General features: G+C 48.4%; 7 protein-coding genes across 8 annotated transcripts; 4 read left to right on the forward strand and 3 right to left on the reverse strand.

Moving 5' to 3' along the window:
* The first annotated feature begins 571 nt into the window (after positions 1 to 571).
* On the forward strand, positions 572 to 3,334 carry LOC129590881 (actin-related protein 2). The gene is made up of 7 exons (XM_055486313.1): positions 572 to 791; positions 858 to 968; positions 1,144 to 1,359; positions 1,874 to 2,083; positions 2,139 to 2,288; positions 2,463 to 2,741; positions 2,799 to 3,334. The coding sequence occupies exons 1-7, from the start codon at positions 744 to 746 to the stop codon at positions 2,973 to 2,975; spliced, it is 1,191 nt and encodes a 396-aa protein (XP_055342288.1). The 5' UTR covers positions 572 to 743; the 3' UTR covers positions 2,976 to 3,334.
* A 103-nt stretch (positions 3,335 to 3,437) lies between these two features.
* LOC129590887 (uncharacterized) lies at positions 3,438 to 4,198 on the forward strand. The gene has a single exon (XM_055486322.1). It carries the CDS (start codon positions 3,438 to 3,440, stop codon positions 3,819 to 3,821), a length of 384 nt encoding a protein of 127 aa, XP_055342297.1. The 3' UTR covers positions 3,822 to 4,198.
* On the reverse strand, positions 4,116 to 7,616 carry LOC129590882 (beta-1,3-galactosyltransferase 1-like). Its single transcript, XM_055486314.1, has 2 exons — positions 5,234 to 7,616; positions 4,116 to 4,915 (listed from the first exon to the last, which is right to left on the reverse strand). Exons 1-2 carry the CDS (start codon positions 5,858 to 5,860, stop codon positions 4,358 to 4,360), a joined length of 1,185 nt encoding a protein of 394 aa, XP_055342289.1. The 5' UTR covers positions 5,861 to 7,616; the 3' UTR covers positions 4,116 to 4,357.
* Positions 7,110 to 9,554, forward strand: LOC129590886 (ceramide-1-phosphate transfer protein-like). Its single transcript, XM_055486321.1, has 3 exons — positions 7,110 to 7,468; positions 7,781 to 8,215; positions 8,821 to 9,554. The coding sequence occupies exons 2-3, from the start codon at positions 8,079 to 8,081 to the stop codon at positions 9,353 to 9,355; spliced, it is 672 nt and encodes a 223-aa protein (XP_055342296.1). The 5' UTR covers positions 7,110 to 7,468; positions 7,781 to 8,078; the 3' UTR covers positions 9,356 to 9,554.
* A 26-nt stretch (positions 9,555 to 9,580) lies between these two features.
* Positions 9,581 to 12,252, reverse strand: LOC129590884 (sarcoplasmic calcium-binding protein, alpha chain-like). Its single transcript, XM_055486320.1, has 6 exons — positions 11,907 to 12,252; positions 11,747 to 11,799; positions 11,429 to 11,542; positions 10,538 to 10,673; positions 10,327 to 10,424; positions 9,581 to 10,106 (listed from the first exon to the last, which is right to left on the reverse strand). Exons 1-6 carry the CDS (start codon positions 12,028 to 12,030, stop codon positions 9,939 to 9,941), a joined length of 693 nt encoding a protein of 230 aa, XP_055342295.1. The 5' UTR covers positions 12,031 to 12,252; the 3' UTR covers positions 9,581 to 9,938.
* Positions 12,253 to 14,762: 2,510 nt separating this feature from the next.
* Positions 14,763 to 16,492, forward strand: LOC129590876 (transcription initiation factor IIA subunit 2-like). 2 transcript variants are annotated; one of them, XM_055486306.1, is made up of 4 exons: positions 14,763 to 15,193; positions 15,281 to 15,376; positions 15,439 to 15,583; positions 15,818 to 16,492. In XM_055486306.1, exons 1-4 carry the CDS (start codon positions 15,122 to 15,124, stop codon positions 15,865 to 15,867), a joined length of 363 nt encoding a protein of 120 aa, XP_055342281.1. In that variant the 5' UTR covers positions 14,763 to 15,121; the 3' UTR covers positions 15,868 to 16,492. The 2 variants fall into 2 exon arrangements, with proteins under 2 accessions (XP_055342281.1, XP_055342280.1); XM_055486305.1 differs by having other exon boundaries at positions 14,768 to 15,193; positions 15,272 to 15,376; positions 15,818 to 16,489.
* Positions 16,493 to 16,632: 140 nt separating this feature from the next.
* Positions 16,633 to 17,908, reverse strand: LOC129590874 (RING-box protein 2-like). The gene is made up of 2 exons (XM_055486303.1): positions 17,363 to 17,908; positions 16,633 to 16,993 (listed from the first exon to the last, which is right to left on the reverse strand). The coding sequence occupies exons 1-2, from the start codon at positions 17,664 to 17,666 to the stop codon at positions 16,851 to 16,853; spliced, it is 447 nt and encodes a 148-aa protein (XP_055342278.1). The 5' UTR covers positions 17,667 to 17,908; the 3' UTR covers positions 16,633 to 16,850.
* Positions 17,909 to 17,940: the final 32 nt, after the last annotated feature.

Here is a 17,940-nt window from a genome sequence, read left to right on the forward strand (position 1 = left end):
AACTATCCCAATAAGATTTATTTTTTAATAATTTATTTTAAACGGTAATTTAAATTTTTTTAAAAATTTAAATTACCGTTTAGAATTAAAAAAACCTAGTGGACCGGATCGGACGTGATGTAGCTCTGTCCACCGGCCAGCCACGTCCCAAAGACTTTTTCCGGCAGTGTTTGTCGATCCAGATTCAAAGAAGAAACGCGCTGAGTGTGATGAGCACGTTGCCGGAAACGGAAAACATAGCAGAAGTGCTTTTTTTGTGTGTTTAGTTCCGTTTTTACTTTTCAGTTATTTATGTTTCCCGGTTATGTTTTTATACAATCTTGTTATTCAAAAGAAGTTGTGACAATTTGACGCCTATGTTTTCTTACGATGATTTAAATTGGAAAAACATTTTTGTTGGTAACAGCCATTTTCGTCCGCTTTCTGCTGAACTGTTTAAAAAATGACCAAGTACAGTACTGTACATATCTCCAACCGCCATCGAGTTGCGACTACGTTCTGGATGCTGCTTGTTAGCAGCGTATGTATACTCATACACGCCACACGCTGCTGTTGTGGCTTGCAGTGGATTTTGAAAATTGTATCTGCCCATCTCCCATTTTTATTTTTGCACATTTTCCTTCTTTTTGCAGTTTTGGTTTTTCAGTTTGGATGTAAAATTTACGTGAAGTGTATGCATTTTTCTACGTGCGATAATATTCTTCTAGTCTGATTCCCTGTAAAGAGCTGAGCAGCGCAGCGGGATGGATGCACAAGGTCGGAAAGTGATCGTGTGCGACAATGGAACAGGCGTGAGTACTGACTTATCGAGTGGCTCCTTCGTTGGCCCAGATCATTTCACGCGGGCATGATTGCAGTTCGTCAAGTGCGGATTCGCTGGCAGCAACTTCCCCGCGCACATCTTCCCCTCGATGGTGGGCCGGCCCATCATCCGCGCGGACACCAAAGTGGGCGACATCGAAGTGAAGGTAGGTGGGTCGCGCGGGCTGGCTAAACGCGGCGCACGCCGTCAGTTGCCTGTCCCTCGTATGTCAGCACCGTAGGCCAGTACAGGGTTACCATCATAGCCGTGTGTCGAAGAACCAGAAAACAAGTAAGATTGTAGCATGAGTGATGGAGAATGAGAGTGGGATGGGGTTGCAGGATCTGATGGTGGGGGAGGAGGCCAGCCAGCTGCGGCACATGCTGGAGATCAACTACCCCATGGACAACGGGATCGTGCGCAACTGGGAGGACATGCTGCACGTGTGGGACCACACCTTCGGGCCCGCCTGCCTCGACGTCAACCCGCGCGACTGCAAGATCCTCCTCACTGAACCGCCGATGAATCCCCTCAAGAACCGCGAGAAGATGATCGAGGTGCGTCGCTGTATGAGGAATTTTTTAAATCAAATTTTAAATTATTTTAATGTGAAATTAAATCAACCAAAATTATATCAGCAAGAAAATTGACTAAAACCAGCTTGAAAATTCCTGATAAAAATTCAATGTAAACTGAGTTAAATTAAATTAAATTGAATTAATGTTAACAAACAATCTAGCAGAATTATGTTGACTGAAAAAATTAAGCTTAATTAAACTGATCAGTTTTGGTGCCTAAAAATTCAGTTTAAATGTTAATGTGAAATTAAATCAACCAAAGTTATATTGGCAATAAAACTGGCTAAAATCAGCTTAAAAATTCGTGACGACAAAAAAATCCAGTTTAAACTGAGTTATAATAAATTAAATTGAATTAATGTTCACCAAAAATCAGGCAAAATAATGTTGACCGAAAAAATGGAGTTTAGTTAAATTAAAGAGATTCGATGCGTAAAAATGTAATTTTAAATGAAATTAAATTGGTGATTGATGGGGGAAAAATCCGTTGTAGGTGATGTTTGAGAAGTACGGCTTCGAGGCGTGCTACATCGCCATCCAGGCGGTGCTGACGCTGTACGCGCAGGGCCTGCTGACGGGCGTCGTGGTGGACTCGGGGGACGGCGTGACGCACATCTGCCCGGTGTACGAGGGCTTCTCGCTGCCGCACCTGACCAAGCGCCTGGACATTGCCGGCCGCGACATCACGCGCTACCTCATCAAGGTAGGCGGTCTTGTGCACCCGCGGGGGGCTGCACTGACGACACTGCTGCTTGTAGTTGTTGTTGCTGCGCGGCTACGCCTTCAACCACACGGCCGACTTCGAGACGGTGCGCATGATGAAGGAGAAGCTGTGCTACGTGGCCTACAACGTGGAGCAGGAGAAGAAGCTGGCGCTGGAGACCACCGTCCTCGTCCAGCCCTACATGGTACGTTCTCCGCTCCTTTATTCTGTTTCTCCCGGCTGTGATGTCATCCTCCGTGTCTGGACGCTTGCGTGACAGCATACACTTCTAAGAAGCTCTGAGCCGCCTTTTTAATTTTACATTAATCTTGAAAATACAAATCGCAGCGGGAATAAGAAGGAAATGATATGTTTATAGTTGCCGGACGGGCGCGTGATTAAGTTGTCGTCGGAGCGGTTCGAGGCGCCCGAGGCGTTGTTCGAGCCGCACCTGATCAACGTGGAGGGCGTGGGGATGGCCGAGCTGCTCTTCAACACCATCCAGTCGGCCGACATGGACACCCGCCCCGAGTTCTACAAGCACATCGTCTTGTCGGGCGGCTCCACCATGTACCCGGGGCTCCCGAGCCGGCTGGAGCGGGAGATCAAGCAGCTGTATCTGGAGCGCGTGCTCAAGGGCGACGCCGAGCGGCTGGCGGTGAGAAAGTTATCTTTAATGTCTAACCGATGATTTTTGAATGGCCGTTGTTTGTAGAAGTTCAAGATCCGCATCGAGGACCCCCCGCGACGCAAACACATGGTGTTCATGGGCGGCGCGGTGCTGGCGGAGGTGATGAAGAACAAGGAGGACTTTTGGATGCACCGCAAGGACTACGAGGAGCGCGGACTGCGCGGCGTCATGGAGAAGCTGGGCGTCCGCGCCGCCAGCTGATCAACTGCCAGCTAAGCACAACGGACATTTTCCTTCCTTTTTTTACTAAATTAATTGGCCAGCGGTGGGTTGTTTGTTTTGTTTTTATCCAGTTTTACTTTGTGATTCTCGGTGAGTTGCTTTACGCGTTGAGCATGGTTTTGTACGTTGGTTAACGGTTAATGGAATAATCTCGATTGCGAGAGAGTGTATCTGTACAGTGAATGGAGTGGACGAACGAAGCGTGTCACTGCGCCGTGTTAATTAATTATGCCCGGACAGACACAGTCAACCAGTGGCTTTTTTCAAGTTCAGCTAATGGCAGCCGGTCTGAGCGTGAAGAGTGTTAGTTAACAGGTTATATAAAGCGTGCGTTGGGATCGTTGACAGCTTTTGCTGATCCGAAATTCACTCAGTTTACCCGAACGATTTAATTTATTTATTCAGTTTTGAATACTAATTGTATACGGTGATTTGAATAGAATGCGGTGTATATGTGCGTTGTTGGTGGTGTGTGCGGTGGCTAGTGCACTGCCGGTGGCGCAGCGCAGTGGCGAGTTGGAGGCGGCGGCGAGCAACGGGTACGGGGGATACGGCGGCCGGGAGGTGGTCATTCTGGAGGAGAAGAACGGCTACGGCCAGCACGGCGACTACGGCGAGCAGTACAACCAGTATCTGTACGGCGGAGGGGGAGGAGGATACGGAGGGGGCGGGGGCGGGGACTACGGCGGGGGTTATAACTACGGCCCCATCATCGTCCACATCCCCAACAGCGAGCCGTATTACCCCGGATACATGCCGCTGGGGGGTTATGGCTATTCCCAACCCGCCCATACGCCGCATTACGAACAGAGCTATGGCTATTAAATTATTACAATAATTATTTGACCGTCCATCCAGCCCTGCCCGGCTGTTCCTTTCTGGTTCCGTTGTTGTTCCGTTGCGCCGTGCGTTGCTCAAAATTCGCTTGACGGGATTGACGAGAATTATTTCCCTTTTCTACTTGTGCGAATTCTGTGCCGGATATATGACGGGTTGCGGTCTGTTCGTTGGTTGATAGTGCACCATGATTAATTTTTGTTTTCGGGAATGTCGCTGTGCAGATAATTGCAATGCTGCACCGGACATGAAATAAACTACAGTAATGCGCATTTTGCCAGATCAGTCACCTCTCAGGAATTTATCAGATATTCGAGTACAACATAAGAATAACGTGCATGTATCATCCAGTTAAATCGGCGACACATAAGATATTATAGCTCTGTCCAGAAAAGAGATCATTCAACGTGAACGTGTTTTTTACACGAGAAAGGTAAACGTACAGCGCAATCATTCTAAACATGGCAGTAGCACGCTGAACACCTTCGTACGCCGTTGTCGAGCAGGAAGGAAGGAAGGACGCGTTAGATCCGTACCGCCTGATAGATCCAGCAGTGCTGACTGAAGCAGCCGCAGCACTGCGTGATGTTGGGCCAGTACTTGACCAGCAGTTTGGGCCCGATGTCGTGGTAGAACCAGACGGCCTTGTCGGTGCGGTGGTGTCCGCCGGCTAGCTGCTTCCACACGTTGATGCCGCCCAGGACGAAGCGGTGGATGTTGCGCAGCTGCAGGCCCGCCCGGCTGGCCACCAGCCCCGTCCACCACACGTCCTCCAGGTTGATCAGCGGCGTCCGGCGCCCCGCCGCCAACAGCGCCCCCACCGCCGGCCGCCCCACCAGGTAGGCGGGTCCGTGCGCGAAGGGCGGGTACAGCGAGGCGTTGTAGCGCTGCCGCGGGATGATGTAGCGCGGGTCGTAGCGCTCCTCCGTGCTCTTGTTCACGCCCACGCTCCCCAGGATCTGCACTAACTCACCGCCCGGAGCGGCGGCTACTAGCTGGGTGAGGGGCGGGAAGCAGTCCATCAGGAGGAAGAGGTTGGGCAGCACGTCGTCGTCGATCTTTACCACCCATTCTACCGACGCCTGTAAAGGTCACCGTTAATTAAGCTGGTACAAATGTATATATAAAGGTCACCTTTAATTAAGCTGGTACAAATTTATATACGTATAAAGGTCACCGTAAATTAAGCAAACATAAATTTATAAACAAAATTTATATATAAAGGTCACCATTACATATATGGTAATACGTGTTACAGTTATGGTAACCGTTACATCTACGTATATGATGTGTATATTTAAAGTTTTACATGCAAATTTTTATTAATCTGAAATTTTTTATGAATATTTCCTATGCAGTATTTTATGTGTACGTATACGACGTTATACAGAGACGCTTACGGGAAGAGTGGCGTGGAGGGTGTGAAAGACATTGTAGGTTTTGAGCGGCAGACTCTCGTAGACATCACAGAACTGGATGAAGACCATGTCGTCGGGGAACTGGCGGAACTCCTCGGCCAGCCGCTGCGCCACCCGCAGCTCCGCCGTCTGCCCGACGTAGAAGCGCGCCGAGCCCGTCCGCGCGTGCGCATCCGCGCAGCCGGCATTGAGATGCCACTCCGCCTCCAGCTGCAGCGTTTTCATCCAGGTATCGCGGATGGCGCGGCGGTAGAAGTAGTGTTTGGGCGAGGTCATGATGGCGAAGTGGTAGCGGCCGGGCGGGAGCGGCTGGCGCGGTGTCCAGGTGGGGAAGGTGCGGACGGAGGCGGTGTAGTCCAGGAAGTAGGGCGCCTGCACGCTGCCGTTGAAGCGGCCGCACTCGGGGTTGAAGATGTCCGCCACAGTGGGCAGACGCCGGTCGCCCACCGGGACAGCGTCGGGAGGGGGAGCGCGACGTCCGGAGCGGTCCGTTCGGTGGGCGCCTTCGGTGCGGCGGAAGGTGTGGGTCGGGGGCCCGGCGTAGTGCAGCAGGAGAAGGGTGGCGCATCCGGTCAGAAGGAGGGCGCGGAGGGGCGCCGTCCAGCCCATTCCCGGGAGGGAAGGATAGTTGCGTCTTGCCGTCGACCGCCGACAATTGGCTAATGGAATTCACGTTCATCCATCGTTTACGGGTTCATGGTTGGCAGTCCTTTTAACCGTAATCTGATCGCCTTCCGACATCGACACATGGTCCAAGAAATATCCAGAAGTATATTCAAAATGCCCGCAGAGGCTGTAATGATTAGTGTGCTCAGTGCTTACATGAGAGCGGCGTCGGTTCTATAAAAAGATATAAAACTGTACGCGGTGTAGAGCGTATCCACTGCCGGAGCACAAATGCGTCCGACTTCCGGTGTCCAGAAAGAAGAGGGCACGTATGGATGTGAAAGATCCCAGCCTAGTATCGTGCTGTTGTGCGATTGCTGATTTAGACCGCGTACGTAATCGTGGAGAGAGTTGCGAGTTGGAAGCAGAGAACGATGTTGACGACGTTGCAGTACACAGAAGACACGGACGATGTTTATTCGTAGGCAGTTGCTACCGCGATAATATTATAAGAGATGGGTGAGCCACGTGAACATGCACACCACCGAACTGAACTTATTTTACACTGCGTGCACGTACGTTTATTACTGTATACTTATTACTAAAACGAAAAGCCGGCTGCATTGCATTGTTGCCACAACATGACCTCAGCGGAAGCGTTCGACCAGGCGATGATCACGACACATGCACCCTGCGGCGCCATTTGATCTTCGCGTTGCAACTGAATGACACAGACACTACTACGGATCTAAGATTTAAGAAACAGATTTAAGAAACTGCATTATGAAATTCACTGCGCCGGCCTGACTTATATGCGATGATTGAACTGCTTTTTAGCTTGCTGCATATACAGACACTGCACGTAAATATGACTGCATAGGCCATGTTCTGTAATCTGTACCGGTTACGGGAAACTGTCATAATGGATGGCAACCTTAAAGGTCACCGGATTCTCCTCCGCTCGGCCGCCGCCTGCCGGTGGTTGACGCAGCTTCTGATGACTTGATGGTCGGAAATACGGTGTTCCTCTAGTTTGTACCGGTCCACATCTGCTCGCACGTGGGCCACACGGAACGTTAACGACGCATGGAACAATGGCATGACTACAGAGTAGTGTAGGCTATTTAACCGGTTTGACCGCTGTTTAATTTGCGGATGCAGCTGGCACGTAAAAATTGTTGCTGCTCAACAAAATATAATATATCCACCGATCGGCAAGCAACAATGTTAACAATCTACAAGGCAAAAATACCGGCTCCCTAGTCTGTACGTACATGCGTAGATTGCAATCTGGGCCTGCTGGCATTTGAAGGTTGGCTGTAATTCTGTAAAACGTGTGTTCAACCTGGTGGTACGGTACTCCGGTTGTGTTAGAGGATTTCTTTCCCTTGCTGGCGCATCTGTGTCGTGCTCCTTTAATTAGCGTGATTATTACTTTTATTGTACCCTATATATGCATATACAGCAGCTGGATGCATGGCATGCATGCTCTATGAGGCCACGACAGCAATTACAGCCAGATATTACAGGATGCAGACACGCCGGCATTATTGATAAGGACTGGGACGGATGCGTGTTGTTCATAATTTGCGATTGATGCGGCGTTAACTGGTAAGCACTAAGCAGCGATACGAGTACTTAATTGAGAATTTCTTACAATTCCCGTTGCGGCAGCACGCAAATGCTGGATAGTCGTAGCGGTACGTAGCTGACTATCCTAAATATAGTAATTATATATATACTAGTATGTGTATCCAGTGCGCGGACTACAACAAAATTAATATAGATATTCAGTATTGTACCGGCTATTGCAACTTGCACGCATACCCACTGCAGAAGCATGGCCTTTGGCCAATATAGATATTATTATTTTTCATAGTCTAGTTTAGACTTTAGAGTACGAGTAGGTATTCATTATTGCAGCGGGAGATAAGGGCCTCGACAGTCGCCACCCTTGGCCATCTGATCAAAGAACAGCTGCACGCGTGCACCGACCGTATCAGCTAATCTACACATCGCACACTGCACCTTATCACGGGCTTTCACTTGCTACTGGATATACGACGTACAAATACATAGTCCAGTTCCCTGCACAGCTGAACGCCATTAATTGTAGCGGCGGTGTATACTCGCGATCGTCTTTTCATTACGACTAGTTGGCGAGCGCAATTAGCAACGATTGTTGTAGCTGCAATTGCATCCGGATAATTACTGTACAAGGATGGCCGGCGTCAACTACACTCCTCGTCCGGACGGCGTGGACATTGTGCGCATCGCCGACAGCTTCGACGCGGCCTTGGAGAAGGACGCCGGCATCGAGCTGACCAGCTACATTGACGCCTTCAGCGAACTGGCCAGGTACGGCTCGCATCAGTTATAAAAATACATGCATACACAAAAATTTTATATATATATGATATACGAGTATATGCATATTTAATATGCATGTTTTAGTCCGACTTTACGCGGCGTATATATAAAATATATACCGGCACGGCGCATTATGGGAGGCTTCGCTTCCGGCATGATTAATTAACGCTACTACAAAGTACAAAATTATATATACTTCAGATATACGATACGTAGGTTGAAGTGAAATTGATTCCTGGATTTGTTATATCTATTTTCTGAATTCTCGACAACAGCGGCAGCATACTTTATATGCTGTGAAAAAGTACATTGGACCGTAGTCTTTCGATGGAGCTTAAGCCTGAATTCCATTCTGACTGTTCCTTAATTACTAATCAAGTCAGTCCTGTATCTTGATAGGAATCAGGACTGCCATGAGTGTGTTACGTACGGTGCCTTCTCGTGCCAACTGGGACAAATTTTTCATTTGAATGTCTTTCTGTGAGCGATGCTCGTCTAGCTCCGTACATATTGCAAATAAAGTATAAAGAATTAGGACTAATGATTAACATAGTTAGTCACTAACATTTGCAGTACACTGTACACTGATATAGATTCTTCGATCTGATGGGCGCCCTCTTCGCCACGATGGCCAGCGACATCCGGGAGCAGGTGAAAATCCTGGAGCGCTACTTACAGTCCCCGGAAGCGGCGCACTACGCCACGGTGGCGTCCCTCGTGGCCCACGAGGCCGCCGAACCCGAGCGGCGACTGGAGCCGAAGCGGAAAGAGAAGGAGCCCGCCCAGTCGGCCAGCCGCACCGTGCTGCACCTCAACCGCACCCTGGAGTTCTTCATGGGCTTCCTGGCCAAGGTGGAGACGGCCGGCGACGCGGAGAAGCTGCCGGCGCTGTGCACGCCGGTGTACAAGGCCACGCTGGGCACGCACCACTCCTGGCTGCTCTCCAAGGCGGCGGGGCTGGCCATCGGCACGCTGCCCACCAAGGTGCAGCTGTGCGAGAAGGTCTCCAAGTACGACTACCCCCACACGCAGCAGGCCACCGCCCGCGTGGTCAAGAGCATGGAGAAGGTCTTCCGCGCCACCGACGCCCTCTTCACGCAACACGATCTCCACAAACTGCCTTTCTAATAATTTGCAACTGATCATTTGACCCTTTGACCTTTTTATCTGTTAACCGCCAGTCGAACTGCTGAACGAGTACTTAGACTATCGCCCTCCGCGAGAAAGCCGGCTTTGATATCAGTTATCAGTTTCCTCAATGCAACGAAGTACGTTTCTGTACGCGATACGTAATCTTGCCGGATTAAAATACAAATTACTCCAATAATTACCTGCCTCTACCAGTCTAATTAGTACCTATGTGTTATGTAGTATGCAAACAGACGAGATAGTTACGTATTTAAATTAAGTGGTTAAATTGTCCTTCAGACACAAATAAGTATTGCATGCTTACATTACTGGGAATAAAGTGCACAGTTGAAATGTGTTTCCGTGCAGTTGCGCGTATGTGACAAGGTTGAAGTACGTCATAAATTTGTATAAGTAGCACTGTACAGTTATCAACAGTTACAAAGCAGTTCAATCGTGCAGACGTTCCTCTGGCAATCAAGCGGCAATACTCGTTGGCAGCAGCGTACATGTAGATGTACAATGTACTTATGTACACTAATAAGATATGCGTCGACCGGCGCAGAAGGATCTGCAGAGGAGGTTAGGCGAGGGCCAGTTGGGCGTAGACGTGGATGGCGGTGTGCTTGACGGAGTGCAGGGGCCCGCACAGGAAGGTGCCCTGGCTGTCGGGGCTCAGGGAGAACAAGAAGTCGAACATGAGCGCGCAGAACTGCCGCTTGTTGATCGTGCCCTTGGCACGGTCGCCGCCCTGTACAGCCGACAGTATTCATTAGCAGTGGTCTCTTTTTAACTGCAATTAATGGGTCAGGGCGTACGCTGCACCGGCACGCACTCCCTTATCAAGACGGAACGGGTCTTCTCAGTGAGGTCAGTAATTATAAGCCGAAGGGCGCACTCCCGTCAGTATCGTTTCTACGTGTATACGTTGTTATACTTATACCGTTATACACTTATACCGTTATACATACCGCCAGCAGGGCGTCGAAGCAGGCGCCGGCCATCTTGAGGTCCATGTTGCGGCCGCACAGGTACAGCCGGTACTCGTTCACGTCCACCTGTCCGTCTCCTACACAATCAGTATACAGATGGTACATGTACAGGTAAAGGTCACAGGCAATGCCCGGCGCTGCCACTGTCCACTTCCGGCGATCCCCGAAAGCCATAGAAAAACATACGTACGGTTCATGTCGTAGGCGTTGAAGTGGTGCTCGATGAACTCGCGCAGGTAGCCCGGCAGCTCCTCGAAGGAGCGCATGCCCGTCTGCTGCAGCCGCTGCAGGTACGCGTACCACTCCTCGAAACACACGATCCCGTCCTGCCACAACCCACAACACCCCTTAGAATTACATCCCTCCTCATTTCTAACCAGTTCCAGCTTCCTGTGGGCTGAATGCAGCGTACTATGCTTAGCATTTTCTTTACGTCCACCGGAAGTACGACATAATCAATTTAATTATACAATTATCAACGCATACCTTGCCTGCATCGATCTATCTTCAGCGTACATGTATACGAGTACAGTATTTACATGCTACCGGCACGAAAAACAACGCCACACATGTTTTCGCCGCGTCGCTCAACACTCGCAGTATATGTGCCTGTACAGGTGCTAGTCATGATGGCATTACTCACAATGCAATCACTACTCGCACTGCCAAAAGTTGACCAAAAATGGCAGTTTGGCTGACAACATTCGTCTCATTCTCCACTCAATTAACGCGGGCTTAGCTGATTACAGCCATCGAATTATTCATCTATATTGGTATACAGTACTCGTATCACATATTTGTATCTATATGTAGACATCGACACGACTTTATATCCTGTACAGTTTAGAATAATTACGATAAACTGAGTACAGTTGAAAGTACTTATAATGTATTATGTCAAGAAGTATTACTGTACGGTATTTCACCGCTGCGTACTGTCCCGTTAATGACAGCCTTTAATGGTGATCAATACGTATTGAACAATGTATTGCACAAGTATCAGTTAACAGAAACCCTTAACTTCCATTTCCGGTCAGTTAATCGTCGCTAATAATATATTATACCAAGTTGTTGACTGTACCTGGTTAGTGTCGGCCTCGCTGGACAGCTGGCGCCAGATATTCTGGAAGGTCTCGATGTAGTTCTCGTAGATGTCCTTGAAGTAGGCACCTTTGCAGAAAAACACCGCGTGATTCTGCAGACAGACACTCGCATCAACACTGACCGTTTATACGTAATCAGCTGCACATGTACAGCACCGAATTCACTGGCTCGTTAATTAGCCAGCTCTTATTTGCCCACGTTGCGTACTTGTACATGTATCGGTAATTGGTAAATTGACAGCGGACGGTAAAATAATATCGGGGATATTACAGAGCAACAGCACTGGTGTACATACCAGCGCAATGCGAACAAAGTCGTCCTCGTTGGTGTATCCGTTCCCGTCCACATCTGCAGGCAACACAACCACATCACCCTGATGTACATAGCTCTGATTATATTGGAGTCATTGCGCGTGTTGAACGCTCAAGAGCGGATCTATCTGTATATGATTATACCGAGGACGTTCTTGTAGAACCAGAAGGCTTTGTAGCGCCGGTGGTCGGCGGTGATGGCGCTGGCGCTCGCGCTACTGCTGCCACTTCCGCTGCGACCAGCCGAAGCGTATCCCCGCGCCGACATGATGCCGCTGCAGCACGATGCGGCTCACAATTGTCAGTTACGGGAATTAAACAGGCAAATTGACTTCCCTCACAAGTCACAATTAATAAGATATCGGCTGAGCGCAACGCCGCAACTCTTTCGGTTAGTGTGTTCTTCAAGTAAAGTTAAGACACCTACTGGGTACTGTGTTGACAATCAACTGCTACTTGTTTATGCGTCTGCCGTGGTTGTGTTACTTCTGTACAGCAGCCAGTCAAGAAGCAAGTGCAGCTCACCGACTAAAAAATGTCATTATGCGGTGATTATTGTCGCGTCAGCGTACGTTGTGTCAAACCTGGCTAGTAGCTACCGGTTTGGCGTATCGGACGGTGCACGTCACGCGGAATTTCTTCTAACTGCAACAAGACACCTTTCTTCAATGTACGAATACGTATAGTACTCGTACATACGTGTACGGTTGACTCTGCGAGATGCAGACACTTCCGCCGCCCGGAACATGTCAGCGGCGGGGAGCGCCTCTTCATATGGGATCGGTGAAACCATGGGAGAGCTGCATCTCCATGAATGCGCTGACTGACCGTACCGACATGTACAGAGTAGAAGTATACTTCTGGGAACGGCACCGGCCTGGGAACGGCACCGGCCTCGGCTAATTTAGATCAAATGTTCTCTGTAATCCGGCCGCATGTTTCTGCTGTTTGTTAATATTAGGATGTGATGTTTCTTTTGTGAATCGAAAACTATGTACGAGTATAGAAGTATAGTATACTTGTACAGGTACTGATACGTACCACCCGATATTAATGTAAATCCCATTAATCATACAAATGGCGGGCTCCCGTTGTATATAGGGGATTCTGAAGGACTTTGATTGCTCACCACACCAAAAATCTATAGAAACGTTGCAATGAAACCGGAAAAGTACCGTCGAGGGGGATTGGCAAGAAACGCTGTCCATCTTAATCCGTACTGTACTCGTTCGGATCAAGTTACCACGCACCGTCCCCGCATTCCCCGTGCTTCTCAATAGAAAATTTACCTGCCAAAACTTAACAGAATATAGAAACTATATTATTAAAATGCATTACATCACCATCATCAGATCAGTCAGGGATCTGATGCTGGGATAAAGTATAACACTCAACCGGGACCAGTACCATGAAAGGTATGCAGTGGTCAGTGATAGAGAAAAACCTTGTTCATGTCCATCAGTGCTTTTGACGCTGGTCGCTGGAACAGTTTACACAATTGTGTAATAGTTTCTTCCAAGGCGATAAAGCAGTCATTGCTAACAATTCAGATTTATTAGAAATTTAGAACACCGTGCGCCTTCGACGATCGTGATATCTAATTGTAAGTGGAATTTTGCAGTACTTGTATAAAAAGCAGCAATTTGAAAAAGTAATCAAGTACTGTTCAGTGTTTAGTAACAAAGTAATCGCGGGTGATCATTATTTTACCATTACAGACTTCTTGCAGCTTGCTGGCTCTTACCTGCACACCTAACTGCTTCCAGTGCGCAAATCGTGGATCCGTGGTGATGGGCAGTGGCACTGGTGGCTCTGCTTTTAGTTGTGGCTATTACTATTCCAATCAGTCCAATGACGAAGCGGGGCACGGAGCCTGAGCGGTGCTGGAGACACTGTCAAGCACACTGGGAAAGATGCAGCAGGTTGGCCACACCGTCCCACCTGCTGCATACTGGCGAGTGCTCTTGACAGCTGCCATGGCGATGGCAATGGCATCTGGATTCTGGACGTTTCTTAGTCCCGCTCTCGCAGGACAGGCCACGCAACACAGGACACGACGTTGCGGTACGGCCAGTCCACATGATGGATCAACAAGATGCTGGCCATGATCCCTTGGCATTACTGTGATTCGCGTAAGCAGTCAGCTCACGATTCATGAGCCAACACGCTCACGAACGGGAACCAGCACAAGCAGCCAGGCAGGCACAAAGCAACATGACATATGACATTTTGCAGCTTCCTCCTGCAATGTGCCTGGAAGATATTTTGCCAAGAAAAAATAAAACCGTACTCGTGCGTCGACAATTTCTTACTGCAAGGAAACAGTCCCATAGCAATCTGCACATCACCAACGTAGGTTCGTAACCACGTGCGCCACTGATCAACATCATTTTCCATGCTCATTGCTCAGTATGCACTGTATAGTAGTATACTGTCCGATATCGACTTGTCTCAACGACTTAACCTGGCCCATTTTATAAACCATGGATAATTGGATCATCAAAGACAACAGCTGCTTAGTGAATGAGAATCATAATAAATCGAATCTTCCAGAAAACTAATAATAAGCCACACTGTCAGGGCAGACCACAAATTATAGGGATCACGATTCGTGAATCAAGACGCAACGGCAAAATTAATGGCCTGCTTCGTTCAAGTGATACGACTACTCGTACGCATTTTGCTGTTACTTTTTGTTGTGCACTCGTAACATGTCTAGCTAGGCGTGCAGGGTGCTCCCGGTTGATTTTCAATTGGCGTGATGCTACGCTGGCAACGCTGCTACGCGAATACTTTCGCATATCCAAATTTTTAGCTTTCTTGTAATAATTTTGATTTAAAAAAATCGTTTTTCTAGTTCTGGGAATAGCCCCGGACTGGTGTTTGTTACGTTACACCATTTTGACGTCCGCCTCTCGGGGTGTGCTTCGTGCGGTGACACCGCTTCAGCTGTGTAATCACTAATCACACGAGTGAACTGTGAGTGGCGTCTGTTCATGCGTTGCTCTGCACTCTGCAGTAAGTTGGTAGTTTTCTGCAGAACCTTCTATCTGTATGTTGACAGTTTAGAATTACGTGTACAAATTACAAGACAATCACTTTGGTTTCTGCTGTGATCTGAATCCTTGTGAAATCATTTTTGGCTGGTGTATTAGAAGATAATTAATTTGCCCAAGGGCCAAGTGGTATCGTCTTTGCCGTTTGATGTGAAAGGGTTGCTGAACGACAGTGAGCGTGCTTGTTGAGTCGTGTCCCCTTTACATCTTCCACACTAGTCTCGGGGCCTGTTTAGTCCACTGGGCTCTGTGGGTCGAATTAATTGTCATTCCTGGTTGTGTGGTTGGAGGAATCCTTGTGCCATGGCCTATCAGCTGTACCGTACGACGACCCTGGGCAGCACCCTGCAGGAGAGTCTCGACGAAATGATCCAGGTACAGAACGCGTTGGGACTAGTTTGGTAGTCGTGCTGGCATGGGGTTAGCAACGCGATGTGATACTGAGTCTTGCAGTCGGGCCAGATCACGCCCAGCCTGGCGCTGAAGGTGCTGCAGCAGTTCGACAAGGTGATCAACACGGCGCTGGAGTCGCGCGTCAAGTCGCGGCTCAACTTCAAGGTGGGTGATGCTGCTGCGTGCTGCTGACTGGTCTGACGCTGCTTCGTTACTTTGTTGGACAGGCGGGCCACCTGGAGACCTACCGCTTCTGCGACAACGTCTGGACCTTCATCCTGCGCGACGTGGAGTTCAAGGACAACCCCGGCCACGGGCACAGCGACCCCGTCAAGGTCGACAAAGTCAAGATTGTCGCCTGCGACGGCAAGGGTAAGGCATCAGGCATCACTCAGTCAGCGCTCTCACCCTCTCCGTTATTTCATTGAATTTCATTTTAATCCCATTCAGTGGAGTCTGATTTGATTTCATTTAATTCCAATTAGATATCTAGGAACTACTAATTGGGAATTTATCATTTAAATTTAATGATACTTGGAATTAAATTTCGATTTAATTGGAATTATTTGGGAGTTTCTTTTGAAATTAATTGGTATGTTTATGGAGGGGCTGCTGCGGCCGCTGCGGGAACGGCGGGAGGCAGTGCCGCCTCGTGAGCGCCTCCACGCAGACACAGCAGCCAGCAGTCTCCCTCGTGGAGTCCGCTGCACTCTCCAGAGGCAGATGCCCACTGGATCACCTCCTTCGCAATCCCTGCATCCATTCCCAACTTCCCATTGATTGTCCTGGGTTCCTGTCTGGTCTGGCCGATCCATTTATCAACTACCGATCCGACGCAGATGATTTATTGCCCTAACGAATTGTATAATTATCCTGACTGCACCGTGGTGCGCCTTTGCTGTCTGTTTATTATCTCTCTCTCCTGCTTTCCCCCGTTTTCTCCAGGTGGCCTTCCGCTGCTCTCCAGTCTTGGTATATTGTATGTATTTGACGCTGCCTATCAGCTGCACCGTTATTAGCAATACTGTTATTACTGTAAGTACTGTACTTGTTGTGCGAAGCTCGCGCCTGTTTTGTTCTAGTAAGCGCGCTCTTTTCTTGTTTATGTGCAGTGAATCCCTAACGAATACTGCTGAGGATTTTTTCTAGTGTGATTTGTAACTATGATTTCCGCAATAATTCGACATTCGTAATCTCATCTGGCTTCGTAACCATGTCGGTGAGATGTGGTGAAAATAATAAAGTAATTCAGCGGAGCGCGCGCAGGCTTTGAAACGATAATAACATTCGAAAAACTGCAAGTAAACGATAACTATATGAGTAACTGCATGTGCTGCTTATGCTAATATTTCATCATACTTATTTCTGTGTTTTTGGGAAGAATGCTCGAAAATAAATCTGAATTCGTTTTTCACAAATTTATTCTTCAAATTTCCTTTCCAATCATTTCAGAAATTTCTACCGTACTTCAGTCACAGATTTAAACTGCTGTTCGTCACCACTGACTTTATTAATAAATCGCAATTTATTATAACCATAAATTAAGGACCTGAGCAGAGAAATACAGCGACGCTCTTTGAAGATTCTATCACAGGAGCAGCAGTCATCCAAATATCCCCCATCCAGAAGGCATTGACGGTCAGTTGCCGATGCGCTGGATGAGCCACTCGGACTGGCACAGCGGGCACTTGCTGGCCGCGCCGGAACCCGCGTGGCTGGCGTTCTTCATCCAGGCCGACATGCAGCAGTTGTGGAAGGCGTGGTTGCACTCGCCCCACACCACTGCAATCAACGCTGAATTAATTTAACAGCAGCGTAGACAGACCCTCACAATGTGTCACGCTTCTGCTGTCGCGACTGGCCCTAAATTTAAATTAAATCCAAATTACACTCCTATTTAATTCAAATTTATATTCTTATTAATTCGATTAAATTCCTATTTAATTCAAATCAAAATCCTGTTTTTAACTTGGATTAGAATCATGTTAAACTGATCCATAAATTAACATCATCTGGTTAAATTCCTATTCAATTCAAAATGCTTAATTTAAATTAAAGTCCGAATTAATCTTAAATAACGGATGAGGCCAAAATGTGGAGAACGCTGATTTATCCCACAGAAGGCGAATGTACTGTTTACAGTTGACTGACCGATGCAGGAGGTCTTGTTGTTGACCTGGCAGTTGAGGCAGGGCTCCATGAGCATGACGCGGCAAATGGCGCAGTTGTCGGAGTGGACGTCCCAGCTCCAGAAGAAGACGGGGTTGAACTTCTTGACGCTCAGAGGGAAGGAACTAGGAGGCCCCCACACCTGCTCGTCCTCCCCGGGCTCGGGCATCATGGCGACGTAGGCCTCCTCACTGCTGTCCGCGTTGCGCAGGGGAGTGGACGGGCCCCTCGGCAGCGGGGGGACCGATCCCTCCGTCTCCGCTCCCTCCACTTCCATCGCATCCATCCTGACTCCGGATCCTGCCTTCCTTCGCAAACACGATCAGCGGACTCGCAAATGATCCACAGCGATCCAATCGTTCGTAATAAAACCTGTTTCAAGGTCCCAAGGACACAAGGCAGATATTAAAGAATGCTATTCCACAAAAATGCTATTCCACAGGTTACAGAATGCTATTCCACAAAAATATCCAACATCCAACAAGAAACCTCACGCTCGACATGAATGAACATGAATATTTTCAAAACACGTGCATGCAGATCGCAGGCTGATCAGGCCG

Source organism: Paramacrobiotus metropolitanus, unplaced genomic scaffold (genome assembly GCF_019649055.1).
Source record: "Paramacrobiotus metropolitanus isolate TYO unplaced genomic scaffold, Prichtersi_v1.0 Parri_scaffold0000043, whole genome shotgun sequence".
In the NCBI taxonomy this organism is placed as follows: domain Eukaryota; kingdom Metazoa; phylum Tardigrada; class Eutardigrada; order Parachela; family Macrobiotidae; genus Paramacrobiotus; species Paramacrobiotus metropolitanus.

What these genes read in the sequence shown, in the direction of transcription:
- LOC129590884 (XM_055486320.1), bottom strand. Translation starts at nt 12,030, where the DNA reads ATGTCGGCGCGGGGATACGCTTCGGCTGGTCGCAGCGGAAGTGGCAGC. An exon ending in GTTCTACAAGAACGTCCTCG is followed by an intron (nt 11,800 to 11,906) that starts GTATAATCATAT and finishes TGTTGCCTGCAG; the next exon opens with ATGTGGACGGGAACGGATAC. An exon ending in CAACGCCTACGACATGAACC is followed by an intron (nt 10,425 to 10,537) that starts GTACGTATGTTT and finishes CTGATTGTGTAG; the next exon opens with GAGACGGACAGGTGGACGTG.
- LOC129590887 (XM_055486322.1), top strand. Translation starts at nt 3,438, where the DNA reads ATGCGGTGTATATGTGCGTTGTTGGTGGTGTGTGCGGTGGCTAGTGCA.
- LOC129590882 (XM_055486314.1), bottom strand. Translation starts at nt 5,860, where the DNA reads ATGGGCTGGACGGCGCCCCTCCGCGCCCTCCTTCTGACCGGATGCGCC. An exon ending in CCCTCCACGCCACTCTTCCC is followed by an intron (nt 4,916 to 5,233) that starts GTAAGCGTCTCT and finishes TGACCTTTACAG; the next exon opens with GCGTCGGTAGAATGGGTGGT.
- LOC129590881 (XM_055486313.1), top strand. Translation starts at nt 744, where the DNA reads ATGGATGCACAAGGTCGGAAAGTGATCGTGTGCGACAATGGAACAGGC. An exon ending in ACCGCGAGAAGATGATCGAG is followed by an intron (nt 1,360 to 1,873) that starts GTGCGTCGCTGT and finishes AATCCGTTGTAG; the next exon opens with GTGATGTTTGAGAAGTACGG. An exon ending in TCCTCGTCCAGCCCTACATG is followed by an intron (nt 2,289 to 2,462) that starts GTACGTTCTCCG and finishes ATATGTTTATAG; the next exon opens with TTGCCGGACGGGCGCGTGAT.
- LOC129590876 (XM_055486305.1), top strand. Translation starts at nt 15,122, where the DNA reads ATGGCCTATCAGCTGTACCGTACGACGACCCTGGGCAGCACCCTGCAG. An exon ending in GTCTCGACGAAATGATCCAG is followed by an intron (nt 15,194 to 15,271) that starts GTACAGAACGCG and finishes TGAGTCTTGCAG; the next exon opens with TCGGGCCAGATCACGCCCAG. An exon ending in TGTCGCCTGCGACGGCAAGG is followed by an intron (nt 15,584 to 15,817) that starts GTAAGGCATCAG and finishes ATGTTTATGGAG; the next exon opens with GGGCTGCTGCGGCCGCTGCG.
- LOC129590874 (XM_055486303.1), bottom strand. Translation starts at nt 17,666, where the DNA reads ATGGATGCGATGGAAGTGGAGGGAGCGGAGACGGAGGGATCGGTCCCC. An exon ending in CAACAAGACCTCCTGCATCG is followed by an intron (nt 16,994 to 17,362) that starts GTCAGTCAACTG and finishes CGTTGATTGCAG; the next exon opens with TGGTGTGGGGCGAGTGCAAC.
- LOC129590886 (XM_055486321.1), top strand. Translation starts at nt 8,079, where the DNA reads ATGGCCGGCGTCAACTACACTCCTCGTCCGGACGGCGTGGACATTGTG. An exon ending in GCCTTCAGCGAACTGGCCAG is followed by an intron (nt 8,216 to 8,820) that starts GTACGGCTCGCA and finishes ACACTGATATAG; the next exon opens with ATTCTTCGATCTGATGGGCG.